Raw genomic sequence first — 20,250 nt, forward strand, 5'->3', positions numbered from 1 at the left:
CAATAATTTCATCTATAAATTCTATTTTAATGGCCTCTATTTAATTCTATAACTTTCACTTTAGTTTTATCCTATTATTAAAATGCACAAAACAATAATTTCACCTATAAAAATATTAATTGTGTCATTAATCATCCTAAATTCATTGTATAACATTTCTATCATCTATTTTTCTCTTGTAAATTATTATTGTGGAGTTTCTAAGTGGATATATTTATTTATTTATTTATTTTAAATTAAAAATATATTTCAAAATAAATAAACTAAAAAATAGATTAAAAAAATTATAGAGGGTAATATTTTTTTATATTTATCCTTATAATCTATATACATGTATGTGATATAAAAACAGAAAATATATTTTAGGTTTAAAAAAAAACAAAACCAAAAATAGATCGATAAAGTTGAATATAACAAAATTATGATAATTATATTGATAAGAAAATTAACTATTTTAAAAAATTTATGTTAATTTATTTTCATTTTTGCTTAAAATTGTAAAATAAATTATTACGAACAAATGGAGAAAGATTGGTAGTTGCGTAATTTACATGTCATTAGGTGTCAAAAATTGTTATATAATAAAGACAAATATTAAAATTAAACTCATCAATATAATTAAATTAAAGATAGTTATTGAGAATAAAAATAAAAATACAATCTATATTTAGCGAAACAAACTTAATAATATTCAAACATAAAGCCTTTAGTTACTATTATTCTATTACAAATATAACATATCTAAAAAATTAAAATATTTGAGATTTAGATTATTACTTATTTTGTTTTTATTATAATTGTTAGTGAATTTGAAATTATTTTTTATTATATTAATATGTTACTCACGTGCAAGGCACGTGCTTTTTACTAGTTAATATGAAGTGTACTGATTAATATTGAATGATCAAACAACAGGGATTTGTGAGGGTCTGTACCTGATTTATATTTAATTAGCATGCAGTGGATTAATTAATGTAAATAGCAAAAACGAGTAAAAATTTTTTTGGCTAAATTGCATATATCACCCTTGTGAAATCTCGTGTTAGCTAATAACCCCCTGTGAAAAATTTTTAAGCTAATAACCCCCTGTGATTCTAGATTTGTAGCATACACACCCCTTCTGGCTAAAAAATGACGAAAATGCCCTTGACTTTTATGAACTATTTAATTTATCATTTATTTTATGTAGGGGTATTTTCGTCATTTTTTAGCTAAAAAGGGTGTGTATGTTACAAATCTAGAATCGCAGGGGGTTATTAGCTTAAAATTTTTTTACAGGGGGTTATAGCTAACACGGAATTTCACAAGGGTGATATATGCAATTTCCCCAAAAAATTTTATTGGGCTTACAAAAATTTCGGCATGGCATCCCGTAAACAGGACATCTCAAAATCCAACAACACAACAACCTGTTAATACTCGAAAATAGAATCCAATTCAACAATCACACACCTACAGCCGCACTGGTCAGGACTAAACACATGCAAGTCGGCAAGGCTGAAACACATAAACAAGCAAATCCCAAATATCGTAAAAATATCGATACAAATACATGAGGCATCCCCCAAAAATAAAAAAACTCCAATAATAATAACATAATATCTGGGAACTCAACGGCAACAACTCAAAACTCTCCCTAGGCTCCACTGGCAGAAGCACCACCAAATGTCTCTGATCCACTTGTATAACCTGCCATGACAATAATGTCAAGGGGAAGCAGTCTGCAGAACTGTGCGACCCTTACGCTAGTGATCAGAGGTGTGACGTTAAAATGCGCGCCCTCTATTCTAATGTCTAAAACAACTCATCAAAGAACGGATAAGAGTCTCAAAAATAAGAGGATAATGGCTCAATATGAATGCAATGCATCATCCATCATAATCATCCTATAAAACATATAAGCAAGTCAACACCTCAAATAGCAAATAGGCATTTTACATATCCTCATAAAGGCCATGAGGAAGTTGATCAATCGCTATCTTAATCGACAAATAATTACCACAATAATTCAACTCGGTGTGAATCTATTTGATTTATTATAAAAACTAATAGAAATATGCAAAAATGATAATAATATTCTATTTTTATTATCATGTTAAAAAATAGTGGTTATAGATAATTTTTTTTTGAAATTATATTTTAAATAATTCATTGCCTTGTAAATTTATTTAAATTTCTTTATTTATATAAAAAATTAATTTTTATCTAGCACACATTGTATGTTATTGAGAACTAGTTTTAATAATAAGTTAGCAACAAAATGAGACAACATTGTAAATTAAGGTTAGTGATACTAGGACGGGTTTATTAAAATTTATTAACCGTCCCAGACTTGTTTCTATACTCGTTGACCAAGACTCTTGCCGCAACCTGTTCAGACCGTCCCGTGTTAGGATTTGAAACTTCAAATAGTTGGACTTTGCAATTAGTGAAATGATAAAACAATATATATATATATATATATATATATACATAGCTAGCGTTAAATAGCCGTTTGGTCGCATTATACAACGTAATTTTTTTGTAAGAAAACAAACTTTGATAACTGCTCCTTGTCATAGCATTAATCGACATGCAAATTATAAGGCATGCACGTACGGAACATTTATATATGAAATGCATATAAATAGAGTTGAATTATATTGTTGACTCAGATATGAATTAAAAGAGCATTTGAAACTTTTAGCAGCTTATTTCATCATCTGAATCTCCAATGGCTTCGTCGCCGTCAACAGTTAATATTAAGGTGGAAGATGAAGATGGGACAGTGGAACTCGAATCTCAGTCAAATAACACTCAAATTCCAGACAGTACTCATGAAAATGGTGTGAAGGAAGAAGATAAAGATGAGATAGTGGAACTTCAATCTAACACATCCGATCATGCTCCTGGGCGAAACAATGCCAGCGGTAATTAAAATTGTGTCAAATTAGGAATGTAAATGAGCCGAGCCGAACATTATCAGGCTCGGGCTCGGCTCGTTTGACATAAATAAAGGCTCGAGCTCGATCCGAGCTTTTATCATAAGGCTCGGGATCAGCTCGTTTATCATATTATAAAAAAAGCCTGTAAACGAGCCTGGATCGAGTTCGGCTCGTTTTCAGGTTCGTTAGAGAGCTCGTTTTTAGGCTCATTATAGTGAGCTCGTTTTCGAGCCCGTTTGCAGGTTCGTTAAGAAGCTCAGGCTCGTTAAGTGGGCTCGTTAAGCAGGCTTGTTAGCGAGCTCGCTTTCAGGCTCGTTAAGCAGGCTTGTTAGCGAGCTCACTTTCTGGCTCATTTTCTGGCTCGTCAGACATATAAACAGAGCTCGAGTTTGATTTTTTTATTATTATAATTTTTTGATCAAATTGACTATAACTTAATTTATAAGCTTACCATGATCTAAAACTTCAACCTCCAACACAACACAATTAGAAAAATTCACAAATTTCATTTATCAAAGTTTTCAATCTTTATGAATTTACGTCATTACTAACTGCTCAATATATCTTGAAATCTTCGAATTTATTATAGATCAAATTCCAGATGCAAATTTCAACCACAATCCTTCAACTCCTTTCAATCTGCACAAGTTCGATGTGCACTATCATATGCTGTATAGTACACAATTGTATTCATCATTTTAAAAATTTCACCACACGATCAAATAATTAATAACCTCAAAATTCAAGTTTTGTTATTCTTTATATCTTTCAAACAAAATCTGAAGCTCCCAACTTAAAAACCTAAACCCAAGTTTCGAGCACTTACCCTTGAAGAGAATCAACATAGTTATTTAGTTAATGCTTATTTCACAAGTGTATAAAACTTTATTGTGTGGCTTAATTATTATAATATTTTTTTTAGATTTCTAAAAATGTATATTTATTTTAAAATGTTTTTAAAAACCTACCACACTATTATTTTTTATAATTAGATATAAACATTACTTGTGATATGATATATCCGTATATAAATATTTTATTTAGTGATATTATATAACTTTATTAAAATGTTGTGCATATATACATCTATTGAGTTAACAAGTTTTAACTCTACAAATTTAATTTAGATAATTTCATAAATTCTTTTAACTAGATTTTTTTAATAGCATTCATCTATCACATATATTTCTAATTTTCGTAAGACATTTTAAATAAACTTTTTATTTCAGTTCTTTAAAAATGTATTGATTGAATTGTCATTCATTAGTAATATTGCACATATAAATATTTTATTTATTGTGTTTTTAACATAATTTTAATACAATGATTTTAAATTAAAATAAAAAATACAAATTGTGGCTACATCTTGTATATTGTAAATTTATCTTTTTTTCAACAAAGTATTATGTTCTAATCATGTCATTTGTATTAATATTAATATTTTTATTTGTCCACTCAAAATCAAACTAGATAAAATCACATAAATTAAATGAACATATTCGTGAGCCTCTGAAACGAGCCAAGCCCAAACTGGAGCTCGCGAGCCTCCTAAACGAGCCGAGCTCGAGCCAATACTAGCGAGCCTCCTAAATGAGCCGAGTTCGATCTCGGGCTCCCGAGCCTATTAACAAACATGCTCGCGAGCTCACGAGCCGAACATCCTTAAGCTCAAGTTCGGCTCTTGAAAATTGTCGAGCTCAAAAACAAGCTCGGGCTCAGCTCAATAAGCTTACCGAACGAGCTTTCTACCGAGCCGAGCTCCGAATTTGCGAACCGTTTGGTTCGTTTATATCCCTATGTCAAATCATAAGTTGTATATATAGTAAGTACTCTTTAACTTTACTTTTTCTACTTGTAACCAATTTTTTAAAAAAAAAACGGATCGAGAACCCGTTGAATCGGTTCAAGGCCAATTCATCTAGCTACTTGAACTGGTTCGATCATTACATCTACTTTTTTAAAAATATAATTATTTCTTATTTTAAAAAAAATGTATTTTTCTCGATTTAAGATTTAAAATTTTTATTTTTTGTTTCACAAACATGATTATTTGGTTAATTTAAAACTTTTTAAAATTGTATTTTTGTTGTATTTGAGCTTATTTTAACTTATTTTTTGTTCAAAAAATATATAAATAATTATATTTCATATTTTGATCATATATATATATATGTTGTTCAGATTTTAAATTTTGGTAAGAATATTATATTATATTTATATATACACACATACACACACACACATATTTAAGATTATATATGTCGTTTATTTATTTTATTTTTTTTTTGTTAACTGGAAGGCCAACAATCATTTCTCTTTTTTTTATTATTATTTTCCCTTGGGTGATTATGTATTATATATTTACTTCAATTATTTTATTTACGTGCTTGAATTCCTAAATATAATTTACGTTTAAGGCTTCTTTGGGTCAAATTGCTGAGCAATTCTTGTGATTTTTATGTTTAAAAGACATTATTAATCAGATCAGTGACGTGAATAATGAAATTCGAGGCAGGTATGTGATTGAATTTCAAATGTAACAGGGGAAGACGATGAGATCATAGAAGTTATACGTAGGAGGCGAAACAATGCTGCTCGGGATCAAAATAATATTGATGCTAGTAAGTTTCAAATAGTTTTGGTTATTAATGTTTCCCCTGCAGGTATGAAATTGCATTGTTTGAGGTAGTGTGATTAATAAAAGTTCGAAATTGCAAAAGAAGTAACCTAATTTATATTTGAGAATCAAGAACAAGACTAGGTAGCTAACGCACTTGCCCAAGTGTCAATGTGGTCGCCAGTTATTTAATTAAGAGTAGTTCTCATGTGAAACGGATCGATCTGAACAATATCTAGAAAGAAAAGTAATATTTTTTTCTTGTAGATCGAGTCAAATAAGATATATTATGTATTTATATATATATATATGTGTGTGTGTGTGTGTGTATGTGTGTGTGTGTGTAAGTCACATAAAATTGACTCGTAAGACTGTCTAATAGTAGTTTTTAGTTCAATTTATAATAGCATGCTTAAAGCCTTCATCTATATATAGTATAGATATAAGATTTTGTATTCGGCTATTCGCAATGTGATCATAACAACTTTACTGCGTATTAATTTCGGAACATAATTTTTTTCTTTTACCTTTATTTACAAATTAACATTAATTTTAACACGGTTGTTATCAACATACTAAAAGATCCCAATAATTTTCAGTGTTTCGTTTCAGTTCAACAATGATTATTTTAGTGTTAGATATATACAGAGAAAATACGTACTAGAACTTTGGAGTCATAATGAATATCTATATATATATAGGTTCACCTGCAGGGAGCGAAGATGCTAATGGTTTCGCAAGGTTTCGTGGTGCCGTGGGAAGTTGGTTGGAGTTGGGGAAAATGATTTTTGACACGGCCAGAGAAAATAGTGATGAAGTTGAAAGTCAGATATCTGAAAATAATGCTGGTAAGTTTCTTCATCGGTTATAGTTAAATTTCACATGAAAAATTTATTGATAAAAAAAATTGACGGGTCAAGCTCCTATCTATTATGTTCATCTTGTATTATTTTCATTTATGTATCTTTTGATTAATTCTTTTTGTGTTCAATTCATACTACTCTTGCTATTAGGATCGAAAAAAAAAAAACAAATTTAATTTGATATATTAATATCCTGAATTATATCAGTACTATTCTGTAAAATTTAGTAAGAACGTTAGATTATGTTTCAAGGCATGATTTGGTTCATGAATGATATGATATGATGATGAATTAATAACATAAGGATGATAAATCAATCTAACAATTTACATATATAATTAATAATAACTAGCATCCAAGCACACGTTTTATATTCTTTTTTATATAAGTTTATATCCTTCTCTGTATAAGTTAGAAAATTGTCTTATTTAGTAGTTTTCTAGGAATTTTACGTACTCTAAATTAATATGTGACAATTAATATACATTAACTTTGATTCTTTATCTTTATATCTTCAAATTATATTATTATGTTTAATTATATTGATAAAAAAAATATAATTTTAATATTTGACATAAAATAAATTGAATTTTTTATCTTCACTAAAAAATTATTTTTATATTAATTTATATTATCTATCTCGAAATTAAATAATTGTTTTTTATGAGTTTTATAGGAATTTTACATGCTCTAATTAATATAATTAATAATGAATTCGGTGATATTTGTAATATATTTCTCATATTTCTATAATTTAATAGTGGTTTTTTTGGCTTTGGATTATTTTAGGGAATTTAAACGGAAGAATATTAATTAAAAATATAGTGTGATTATATAATTTCTTTTGTAATATTTGTCATTATTCATAATATTTTTAAACCATATATAATTTTTTTTATTGTTTTTATGGAAATTTTACAAGCTCTAATTAATATACTTAATTAATTAATTGGGTGATATTTGAAATATATTTCCCATATTTAACTAATTTAATAGTGATTTTTTTTTTCCTTTTGAATTATTTTAGGGAATTTAAACGGAAGATGTAAGGGTTTTGACAGTATGGATTATAGAAAATACCAAAAATAAATTTTAGAGTAAGTGTTGTCTTTCTTCAAAAAAACACATGCAGCGGAATAATTAAACTTTAAAATAAATAACACTGATATTTATGCACAAGTAATCAATACTTGTGCGATGCCTCACGGAAAAATAACCACTAGAAAACAAATCTTTTTACACAAAAAACCAACTAGTGATTGTATATGAAAACCTAATTTTTTCAAAAAATTGAGAAAATAAATAACTTCTTAAAAACTAGTAAGAACTAGAATATAAAACCCAATAGGAAGTTTCCAACACTGAGTCGAAGACAAAAAACCAAGGAATCACTTTCAGAACAACGCTTCACTCGCGTGTTCTTCAATGTTTCCAAAAACCCTCGGCAACACTATGTAACGGCAATGAATACTTCAAAAATTCTTCAGATTTTCAAAGCGTTAACTTGTGAATTTTTGCAGTAATTAGCTTTTGTTTTCTGCCCTCTACTTCTCTACTCTCTGCACTCAAAATTTGTATAGAATTGTCTTCTTAAATAGATCTTCAATCTTTTTGGAAATCCTACCCAAAATTCAAACATCAATCTGTTAGGATAAATATTTTATCAACATATTTGATAAGATGTAACTCATATATATATTTAAATAAGAGATAAGTTATTCAATTATGATCAATTAAGATATACATGATAAGATCAATTTAAACAACATGTCAAGAAAATACAAAACTCTAAAATTCTCAATTTAGAGAATAACATGATATACACGTTCTTTCAGAAGAATATTAATTAAAAATATAGTTTGATTAGTATAATTGTTATACAGATTAAAATATTTGAGTAGCATCGTTACCACCAGCTACAGTTTTTGGTAAAGCGGCAAGCATTCGGTCTTACAATTTTTGGAGTTTAATATAATTGTTCCTGCTGGGTAGAGCGTTTGGAATGCTGTAAGGTTTAAAATATTTGAGTTGCACTGTTTTCATGAGATATAATATTTGGTAAAGTGGCGAACGCTCGGTCCTACAAAATATTTACTATCTTTTGAAATATTAATTATGCTTTATCTTGTAATTACGAGGTGTCGATTTTTTTTAAAAGAATAATAGTTATTTATTTGAAATTTTTTTATGACCACATCTTGATTTATTTGTCTTTCTTCATAAAAATGCCTACCTCTATATGTGACCATAAGAGTTTTTTTTTAATATATTAACTGCTCTTGAATTGTCATGTAATATGTTATTTTTTATATCAAGTAATTATATCTATAATTTTGAAATTATTGTCTACACCTATTTTAATTACTTCATTTTTCAAGTGTTTTTCATTTATTTATACTTTAAAATTAAGTCACCCAATATTTTTCATTAATAGTTAATGGATGCTCTTAATTATGTTTCTAATGATTTTTGTCATTTATATATATAAAAAATAAACTATTAAAAATAATATTATTGTGCTATGAAATGTTGATTTTGAAAACTTTTAAATTAGTTAACCAAATCGTTAAAATTCAGATTTAATTTAATTTTTAAAAAATATGGTTGAGAGTTGGAATTGAGTATAATAACGATCAAATCCTTACAAAATTAACTCATTCAATTTACATATAATAGTGGTATTTCTATTAAATTAATTTTTTTTAAAATAAAATAATTTATTTACCTAGGTCGTGGTAGTGACAGCTGATTTGGACTTAGAGAAAAGATTATTTTAGATATTGAGAATGAAAACTGGAACCATCGTGTTTAATATTTGGTCGAAAACATGTTAAAAATACTCGAATATTGGACTTTATTTAATTTTAAATTTTAAAATTTTTAATTAATATCTCAATAAGTATTCAAAGATTACGATACTTTTCAAGTTAAATGCCCTTTACTTTTTTTTTATAGGGAAAACTGCATTTTTTCATGTAATTTTGTCGCTTTGGGATTGTGGTTATCTGTGTTGTCAAATTTCAAATTTATTTCAGTAAATTTTTATATTTTTTATAATTTTAATCATTTTTCATTGAAGGTACTGCAGTGGCACTATAAATATCAATGTGACATCATCATTACATTATTTTTGTGTTTGTGTCAAGTCATAAAAAAGACTAAAATTACCACACACAAAAAAACAAAGATAGCTTGACTATAATAGAATTTTTTTTAACATAAAAGATTAAAATCACAAAAAGACAAATGTATAAGACCAAAAAAAAACAATATTCGTTTTTTAGTGCTTGTACAATGAAACTGGGCATTGAGCGCATGGATTTTAAGTTCTTTTTTGTAAATTATTCTAATGTTTATTTGCAGTATAATTTGATTAGTTTGACTTACTCTCAATTTTATTAATAAAAAAAGAAATTAATGAGACATTTAAAAAGATGAAAATTACCATGTACTTTTGAATTTAATATATGAGATAGTTTTTATAATAAATATGAATTGAAGGGATAAATTATTAGCATTTGTTAGATGGTAATTGCATAAATTACACATGTGAAATACCGAGATTGCTAAAAACTCTTTATAAAAAAATAATGATCTACTAGTTCTTTGTGTTTTTTAATCTTGAACACATCTTCCTTGTGTTTTCAAAATTTGAGCACATAATCTCTTGTTTGTACGTATTTTCAAGGATATTTGTGCATAAAATTTGAAAACACAAGTGGTTTATAGTCATAGGGGGTTTGTAGCAATCTCATTATTTCATAAGGGTAGTATATGCAATTGTTGAAATATTGTCCCACATCTGAAGGATATAGTACTGGGAGCCCTTAATATAGACAAGGGCAATCTTCACCTCTTGAGCTAGCTTTTGAGGTGAGTTAGGTCCAAGTCTCATTTCTAATATAGTATCAGAGCTCAGGTCCTCCGTGTGTTGGATCGCCCATAATTGGGCTGCCTATAATTAGGCCAATCTTCAAGCTCCAGATGTTCATTCCTGGGCGTTTAAATCACCCGTTAATATCTCCACGCTCCAGATCTCCACGCTCCAGATGTTCATTCCTGGGCGTGTGGGGGGTGTGTTGAAATATTGTCCCACATTGGTAGGATATAGTACTGGGAGCCCTTAATATAGACAAGGGCAATCCTCACCTCTTGAGCTAGCTTTTGAGGTGAGTTAGGTCATAGTCTCAATTTCTAACAGCAATTATCCCTACTAACTTTCATATGATAGTTTAATTTTTAAAAACAAAACACACACACACACATATATTTATATTTGTACCTGATTATTTAATGTGTTATCCTTTATAGATGTGTTTTATTTTATTTTATTTTATTAATATCATTTTCACATGAAATTAATCAATACTTTTACATGAAATTAATCAATATTAAGAAAATAGAGAAAGATAAACAAAATTTATAAGAAGTTTTAAATTTAACTTGAATTTAATAACATTTCAGTATGGTTTTATTTTAACATTTGTATGAACATATTTTGTTATCATGTTTTCAGTCGTTGGTCACCCTCATGTACCTTCGTAGTATACTAAATATTTATATGCAGGTAAGGATTTCAATTGGTACTTGCCATTGTTTAGAGCCGCGCAGAGAGGAGATTGGGAAGAAGCAGAGAAGTTTTTGGAGAAAGATGAGGAGGGAACCAAAGCCATTATCAATGGCTACCGGGAGACAGCCCTACAAGTAGCCGTGGAGACCGGAAAATCAAATTATTTCGTGAGAAAATTGCTAGACTATCCTATGCCTGATGAGGCCGTGCTCTGGAAAAACATCGGTGGCGACACTGCTTTACATCTTGCTGCTGTGGTTGGAAATCTGGAGGCCGTAACCATGTTGGTGGATAGAAACCCTGAGTTGCTATATATTCTTAATAGGAAAAAATTCTTGCCAGTTCATTTAGCAGCCATGGGTTGCCATAAAGAAACACTTGTATATCTAATATCCAAGTCAAATGAAGGTGTGGAGAATAGCCCATTCGAGGGACGTCTTGGGGCTGTGTTGTTGATGGGCGTAATATCTTCTGAATTCATAGGTGAGTAAATAAATACGAATTAATTGCAATTTTGGTCCATCTATACTTCTCCTTCTCCGTTTGTGATTTTTATCATTTATGTTATTAAATTTTAGTGATTAGTATTTATTTTTTGACAATTTTAGTCTTTCTACGGATGTTAATGTATGTTTATTAATTTGTGGCAGATGTGGCGTTGAAATTGGTTCAAAATCACCCACAATTGGCTACATTAAAAGACAAGGATGATCAATATGCGTTGCATATATTATCAGGAACGGATTGTGTGTTCCTAAGTGGAGAGAAATTCAATTGGTGGCAAAAATGTTGTTACAAACGTGAGTCCTCTTTCTCTTGCAAATTAAAATATACATATCACTTGATTGGGAATTTGGGTAATGAAATCGAATTAATAATAGATACTAGTACTCCGGTTGTTTTTGTTGCGTCGTGCTTGTATAGTCATTTTTTGTAAAGAAAAACAAAAAAAAATAAATGATGAATTTTTTTTAAAAAAAATGATGTTTTCGTAAATAAAAAGCAAGAAAAAATATAATAAATGTGGCCCACAAGAGGATGCCAAAGTTGGTGGAGTAGGTGAACTCTTGGTAAGAGGTTAGGAGTTCAATTCCTCCTACCAACGCCTTCTTGGACTATCCTATCACACATGACTTGTCTAGTGTAGTTTAGCTGATTAACCTAGTTTGCAGGTTATTGTGTTAGTGTGGGTGGTTTACCCAGTACGCATCGAAAGATAGTGGCTGCGAGTTCTTGGGTCATAAAAATTAATAATAATAAATGCGACTTTTCCATAATTAAAAAGATATCAAAAAGCGAAAATACCAATATACCAAAGCGGCCCGTTCTTAATATGGTATAGAGAAACATGTTCTTAGTCCTTTGGAATTGATTTTTTTGTTTACTCCTGTAATTTGGTCTGTGCCACGGTGGAATTGTTTGAAAGTGTTTCTCATAATATTTCTTCCACTGCTTCAAAAGCTTTCAAGTATGTCTACATGATGTATTTCCCAAACGTGGTAGTTTTCTCCTTCGAACATCGGCGACTCAAAACTTACACAGATATTTTAAAAAAATGACTCTTGATTTCAGATGTTTTTATAAAACAAGAAATTAAAACAAAGAATAGATCATAATTAATTATAACAAGAGAACTTTGCTATTAATAAAACAACTTTTTCTCCTATTTGCATGGAGTACTGCTATAGAACTTTGTGTTAGGTGTAAAATCAATTCAAGCATTTAAAGTGGGATGGTGGCAGATGGAAAGTGCTGGTCAGGAGTGGGGAGGTGGAATTAATTCACGCGTAAATGACGCGTGAAGGAAGCCTATAAAATGGCTCCTCATTCCTTCAATTTATGCATCCCAAAAATCGAGAGCAAATAAGAAAGAGAAATAAAAGGGTTTCTTGGGTTTTCTTGATTGTTCTCTTGTATGAGTTAGAGAATTATTTCTCGGTAATACTCGGGATTTGTGTTTGGTGAGATATAATATTTTGTATATACTTGTAATATTTCTCCGGTTATAAATATTGCAGCAGCTCCGTGGACGTAGCCTATATTGGATGAACCACGTAAATCTTTGGTGTTCTTGTTGATTATTTTATTCCGCAATTATTATCGTTATGATCACTCCGGCATAATCCATAACAACTGGTATCAAAGCTGTTACGATGTCCGGGAGCCTTGGTGAAAAATTTCTTAAAATTCTGAGTATGCTCTGTGGTTGCAGCTTTGTCTGATCTTCCACATCAGAAAAGATTTTTTGAAATTTTATTAAGGCAGTAGAAACGATGGCTGGAAATGACGGATCGGGACCTGGAATCAATAAGTTCGACGGTACAGATTTTACGTTCTGGCGGTTACAGATTAAAGGTTATCTGTATAGCAAAAAGCTACATCAACCTCTATCCGGGGTGAAGCCAGAAAAGATGGAGGATGATGAGTGGGAGCTTCTTGACCGACAAGTGTTAGGGGTAATACGATTGACCCTAACAAAGAACGTGGCGCACAACGTGGCGGAGGAAAAAACCACAGAGGAGATGATGTCCATTTTGTCGGACATGTACGAGAAGCCATCGGCAAATAATAAAGTGTTCCTCATGAAAAAGTTATTCAACTTGAAGATGGAGGAAGGTGCTTCGGTGGCGGAACATATCAATGAATTCAACACGATTGTTTCCCAGCTAACATCGGTTGAAATAAAATTTGATGATGAGATTCGCGCACTTATTCTTTTGGCGTCTTTACCAAATGTTTGGGAGCCGATGCAGGCAGCGGTTAGCAATTCTGCTGGAAAAGGAAAGTTACAATTCAATTATGTCAGAGATCAAATCCTTGGTGAAGAAGTTCGCAGGAGGGATTCGGGAGAAACAACATCATCGAGATCTGCCCTAAATCTCGTAAACAGGAGTAAGGGCAGGAGCAATGAAAAAGGTTCTAACCGATGGCGTGGCAGATCCAAATCAAGAACTGGAAAAGACAAAAATACATTTGAAAAGAAATTGAAGTGCTGGAGCTATGGTGAAACTGGTCACATGAAAAAGGACTGCAGATCACCCAAGAATAATTCAAATGCTGTTACTGAGGATGCACATGATGCCTTAGTACTATCCATGGAAAGCCCGGTTGATTCGTGGGTTATGGATTCGGGAGCTTCATTTCATACCACCGGTGATCGTGAGGTATTCAGTAATTACATTGCTATTAGTTACGGAAAAGTTTTCCTGGCTGATGGAAAACCTCTGGAAATAGCTGGTATGGGTGATGTCCAATTGAAAATGTCAAACGGATCTATCTGAAAACTCAACAAAGTGAGGCATGTACCAAAGTTGACCCGAAATCTGATCTCAGTGGGATAGCTCGATGACGAATGCCATAAAGTGACCTTTGGTGATGGCTCTTGGAAAGTGAGCAAAGGAGCCATGATTGTTGCTCGAGGACAGAAAACTGGAACCCTCTACATGACTTCTAGTTGCAGAGACATGTTAGCAGTTGTGGATGCTGGAGCTAACTCAAGTCTATGGCACTGTAGACTTGGACATATGAGAGAGAAAGGAATGAAAATGATGATATCAAAAGGGAAGCTACCGGAGTTAAAAAATTTCGAACACAAACTGTGTGAAAGTTGTGTTCTTGGAAAGCAGAAAAGGGTGAGCTTTTCGAAAGGTGGTAGAGAACCGAAAGCAGCAAAGTTCGAGCTGGTTCATACTGACGTGTGGGGGCCATCTCCTGTGACATCCCTTAGAGGCTCACGATATTATGTCACATTCATAGACGATTCAAGCAGAAAGGTTTGGGTTTATTTTCTGAAAAATAAATCTGATGTTTATGAAACCTTTAAAAGATGGAAATTTATGGTTGAAAATTAAACCAACTTGAAAGTAAAGTGCTTACGGTCTGACAATGGAGGAGAATATGAAGATATTGAGTTCAAGAAATATTGTGCACAGAACGGGATCAAGATGGAGAAAACCATTCCTGGTACACCTCAACAGAATGGTGTGGCTGAAAGAATGAACATGACCCTGAATGAACGTGCCAGGAGCATGAGATTGCACGCTGGACTGCCGAAATCATTCTGGGCGGATGCAGTTAACACTGCAGCGTATCTGATCAACAGAGGACCTTCGGTACCACTTGATTGCAGAATACCAGAGGAGGTCTGGAGAAGCAAAGGAGTAAACCTTTCGTTCTTGAAAGTGTTTGGTCGTCTCTCATATGTTCACATTGATTCAACCAACAGAACGAAACTTGATCCAAATTCAAAGAAGTGTTTCTTTATTGGTTATGGAGATAATGAGTTTGGTTATCGGTTCTGGGATGACCAAAATTGGAAGATCATTCGGAGCAGAGACGTCATTTTCAATGAGCAAGTTTTGTACAAGGACAACTCAGACATTCCAACTGGAGATAAATTTCCTGAAGTCCATAAGTCAAATGAAGTGCCATTGATTGATATTCCTGTGAATGAGTCGGAGGATAGTAACCAGGAAGAAGAAACTGCACAAGATTATGACCCACAAACTCCGGAAATTGAACTTAGGAGATCTTCTAGAACAATCAGACCACCTCAAAAATACTCCCCTGCACTTCACTATATTTTGCTGACTGATAAAGGTGAACCGGAGACCTTTGAAGAAGCGATGCAAAATGATGATTCAATCAAGTGGGAGTTAGCCATGGAAGATGAGATGGATTCACTGTCATCCAATCAGACGTGGAAGTTGACGGAACTTCCGAAAGGCAAGAAGGTATTACACAACAAGTGGGTGTACCAGATCAAAGAAGAATTTGATGGTAGCAAGCAGTACAAGGCGAGACTTGTTGTGAAAGGTTTTCAACAGCGGGAAGGCATTGATTACACCGAGATTTTCTCTCCAGTGGTGAAGCTGACCACTATCAGAACTGTACTTGGACTAGTGGCGAAGGAAGACATATTTGGAGCAGTTGGATGTAAAGACGACGTTTCTTCATGGTGACTTGGATGAAGAAATTTATATGAAGCAGCCACAAGGATTTGAAGTGCGAGGGAAAGAGAAAATGGTGTGCAAACTTCAAAAGAGCTTGTACGATCTCAAACAAGCTCCAAGACAGTGGTACAAGAAGTTTGATGGATTCATGAATAACAACGGTTTCCTGAGGTGCCAGGCGGATCACTGTTGTTATGTGAAAAAGATTGATGGTTCCTATATCATTCTACTGCTATATGTGGATGACATGTTGATAGCAGGATCTTGTCTGGAGGACATTGATAAGCTCAAGAGAGAGTTATCAAAGGAATTTGCTATGAAAGATTTGGGAGCTGCAAAACAAATTTTTGGAATGAGGATCTTAAGAGATAGGGTGAACAGAGTCTTGAAGTTATCTCAGGCAGAGTACGTGAAAAAGGTGCTTAGCAGATTCAACATGGATGAAGCTAAACCGGTTAGTACTCCTTTGGCTAGTCATTTCAAACTAACCAAAGCTCAATCACCATCGACGGAGCAGGAGCATGCTTATATAAATAAGGTTCCTTATGCCTCTGCTGTCGGAAGCCTCATGTATGCAATGGTGTACACCAGACAGACATAGCACATGCAGTGGGAGTTGTGAGCAGGTTTATGAGCAATCCTGGAAAACAACACTGGGAAGCAGTGAAGTGGATTCTCATATATTTGAAAGATACTATCAGTTCATCTCTGTGCTTTAGAAAGCCAAATTCAGGCTTACAAGGTTTTGTAGATGCCGACATGGGCGGTGACCTAGACGGCAGAAAGAGTACTACTGGATATGTGTTCACATTGGGTGGTACGACAATAAGTTGGGTGTCCAAGTTGCAAAAGATTGTTGCACTTTCGACTACTGAAGCTGAGTATGTTGCAGTGACAGAAGCTAGCAAGGAGATGATATGGTTGAGATCATTCCTTGTGGAATTGGGTCAGAAGCTTGAGGATAGTACGTTATACTGTGACAGTCAGAGTGCTATTCATTTGGCAAAGAATCCTGTTTATCATTCTAGGACGAAGCATATACAAGTTCGGTACCATTTCATCAGATCTGTTCTGGAAGATGGAATCTTGATGCTTGAGAAGATTCCTGGAAGTAAAAATTCAGCTGATATGTTCACAAAGGCGGTGACCACTGACAAACTGAAGTTATGCTCGAATTCAGTTGGACTGCAAGCATAAGAGAGGAAGCCCAAGCTGCTGCATTGACTGTGTGAAGCCATGATTGAAATCAAGTCTTCAAGTGGGAGAAATGTTAGGTGTAAAATCAATTCAAGCATTTAAAGTGGGATGGTGGCAGATGGAAGGTGCTGGTTGGGAGTGGGGAGGTGGAATTTAATTCACGCATAAATGACGCGTGAAGGAAGCCTATAAAATGGCTCCTCATTCCTTCAATTTATGCATCCCAAAAATCGAGAGCAAATAAGAAAGAGAAATAAAAGGGTTTCTTGGGTTTTCTTGAGTGTTCTCTTGTGTGAGTTAGAGAAGTATTTCTCGGTAATACTTGGGGTTTGTGTTTGGTGAGATATAGTGTTTTGTATACACTTGTAATATTTATCCGGTTATAAATATTGCAGCAGCTCCGTGGACGTAGCCTATATTGGGTGAACCACGTAAATCTTTGGTGTTCTTGTTGATTATTTTATTCCGCAATTATTATCGTCATGATCACTCCGGCATAATCCATAACACTTTGGTACCCCTTGGCTTCTTCATAGGAGGATCTAGTTTCTTGTCTATTTATTCATTTTTATCATCACTGTCCTGCAGGAATTCCATGATTTCAAATATTTTACCATTGATTAACTTCGTACATATTATCAATATTGGTGCTTAGCTCAAAATTAGTCCTCTGAGTTTGACCTCCCTAAGTAATAGAAATGTTATTATGGGTGATTCTTATTTGCTGCAACTGTTTGTCACGATTGTTCATAGCAAAGGACATGTTCATAAGGCCCTTGAATTATTTATCCTTAAAGACATTAAAGTCCGAAGCAAGAGCAAATGGGCTAAGCTGGACAGTCTTGATCTCATTAAAGGATGTTTATGTTTTGAATGTGGGATTAGTGATGTAGAATTCCAAAAGAGAGACGATGTTTCCATTTTGAGTGCGAGATTAGTGATAGAGAATTCCAAAAGAATTTCAGCACTCTTTGGAGTCAGCAAATGAGGAACTTTTTTGCCAAAGGCCTAAAAGGGATAAGAAGAGAGAGACTAATATTTTTTGGTTATCAATGTTTGGGATACCAGGCAATAAGTTAAACCTGAGGTACATCACAGCGGAATAATACAATTATATAATAAACACGACTCCGGTACATGCCTCAGTTGCTGCAATGAACTTTTGTAATTTTGACTACCATGACAACTCCCATTGCAAATGTAACCAGGTATCCCGATGTTGACGTCTGAGAGTCAATATCTCGTGCATGCCATGTTTGCATCTATGTAGCCTATAAGCTCATGTCTAGATCCTCCAAAATTTTGTATATATATTAGTATCCATTTTACTATAGCCCAATATTCCTTTCCCGGTTTTGAAAGATATCTACTCAATACACCCACGAAGTGAGTTAAAACCGGTCGAGTACATACCATGACATACATCAGAATTCCAACTGTTGAATCATATGGAACGTTTCTCTTTTCTTCTTCATCAACCACCATAGTAGGACTATGTTCTTAGTTCAACTTGAAGTGATTGGCAAGAGGACATCCAACGGCTTTGGTCTGGTCCATGTTGAACCTTAGAAGTACCTTTTCAATATACTTCTCCTGCGATAACCAGGTCTTCTTGGCATACCTAACTCGATGAATTTTCATTCCAATAATTTTTTTTGCTGGCTACAAGTCCTTCAATGCAGAGGTCTTGCTTAGTTGTTTCTTTAGGCCTTTGATTTCGTAAACATTTTTGTCAACAATCAACATGTCAGCTACATAGATTGGAAGCACCATCAAATCATTATCAGAGGTTTTCTTGACAAACACACAATGGTCTGCAGTAGTTTTCATGAATTCTTGTTAAGTTATTACAGATTCAAAATTCTTGTAACATTGTGTCGATGCTTACTTGAGACCGCACAGACTCTTCTTCAATCTGCAGATGAGGTCCTATTTCCCCGTCTCTATAAATCCCTCTGGTTGCTCCATCTAGATCTCCTCCTCTAAATCCCCATATAGTAACGTGGTCTTGACATCCATTGGTTTCACCTCCAGATCAAGCTCAGTTGCTAACCCTAGCACAATCCGGATAGATATCATTTTCACCACAGGTGAAAATATTTCGTCAAATGATTTCTACCCAAAAACTTTGATGACAATCCTAGCTTTGAATCTTGGTTGACTATTGTGCTCTTCATGCATCAACCTGAACACCCACTTATTTTTCAAATATTTCTCACTTTTCGATAGATCTTCAGCTCAAATGTATCATTTTCATGCAAGGACTGTATTTCATCTTGCATGGATTCCATCCACTTGTCATTGTGTTCACTAGTAATAACTTCTTGGAATCACTCTAGTTGTCCCCCTTCAGTTAGCAGAATATATTCATTTGGGGGATATCTGGTTGAGGTTCGCACGACTATTCTAGAATATGTGGTCATAGCAACACGAGAACTTTCTGCTGGTTGTTTCAATGTGAAAATGGATCTCATCATTGTTTGATGATCCATGCTCATGTGAAATTTCCTCCGGATCATTATGCACGTCATCTTAATTGGTTGTGGATTTACAGTTGAAGGCCACCATTCAAGATCTTTCTCAGATTTGTAATTTTCATCTCCTCTATTCTCCAATAATTCATGCTCTTGAAATACGACATCATGACTTATTATAGGATTTTTGAAATCTATGTTGTAAAACTTGTAACCAAGTTGATTCTTATAAATATGCATTTTATTGTTTTGGCATCCAACTTATGTCTTTCATCCTTTGGTACATGAAAATAAGAAACACACTCAAATACCCGCAAATGATCATAGCAAACTTCCTTATCTTGCCACACCTGCTCCGAAACATCATAATTGAGAGAAACAGAAGGTGATCGATTCAATATAAATGCAGCTGCAACCACGGTCTCACCCCAAAAATCCTTATATAGATTTGCATGAGATAGCATGCTCCTAACTCTTTCTGCCAAGGTTTTGTTCATCCTTTCATCTTATCTGTAGATTTGTGATGTTTTTGGTAGTGTCATTTGGCGTCTGATTCCATTATTTTTGCATATCTCACCAAAAGATCCAATATATTCTCCTCCATTATCTGTTTGAATACATTTAAGTTTTATGTATGTTTGTCTTTCAACCAA

At 33.0% G+C, this 20,250-nt stretch overlaps 1 protein-coding gene across 1 annotated transcript in view; it reads left to right on the forward strand.

The window, feature by feature from the left end:
• The first annotated feature begins 2,713 nt into the window (after positions 1-2,713).
• Positions 2,714-20,250, forward strand: part of LOC140888277 (uncharacterized) — a 28,607-nt gene continuing 11,070 nt past the window's right edge. Inside the window, exons 1-5 of the mRNA XM_073295962.1 lie at positions 2,714-2,909; positions 5,468-5,587; positions 6,243-6,389; positions 10,972-11,457; positions 11,625-11,774. Of these exons, the coding sequence (XP_073152063.1) occupies positions 2,714-2,909; positions 5,468-5,587; positions 6,243-6,389; positions 10,972-11,457; positions 11,625-11,774 (1,099 nt within the window). The remainder of the gene's footprint in view (positions 2,910-5,467; positions 5,588-6,242; positions 6,390-10,971; positions 11,458-11,624; positions 11,775-20,250) is intronic.

The sequence above is a fragment of the Henckelia pumila genome, chromosome 3, assembly GCF_033568475.1.
Source record: "Henckelia pumila isolate YLH828 chromosome 3, ASM3356847v2, whole genome shotgun sequence".
Taxonomy (NCBI): Eukaryota; Viridiplantae; Streptophyta; class Magnoliopsida; order Lamiales; family Gesneriaceae; genus Henckelia; species Henckelia pumila.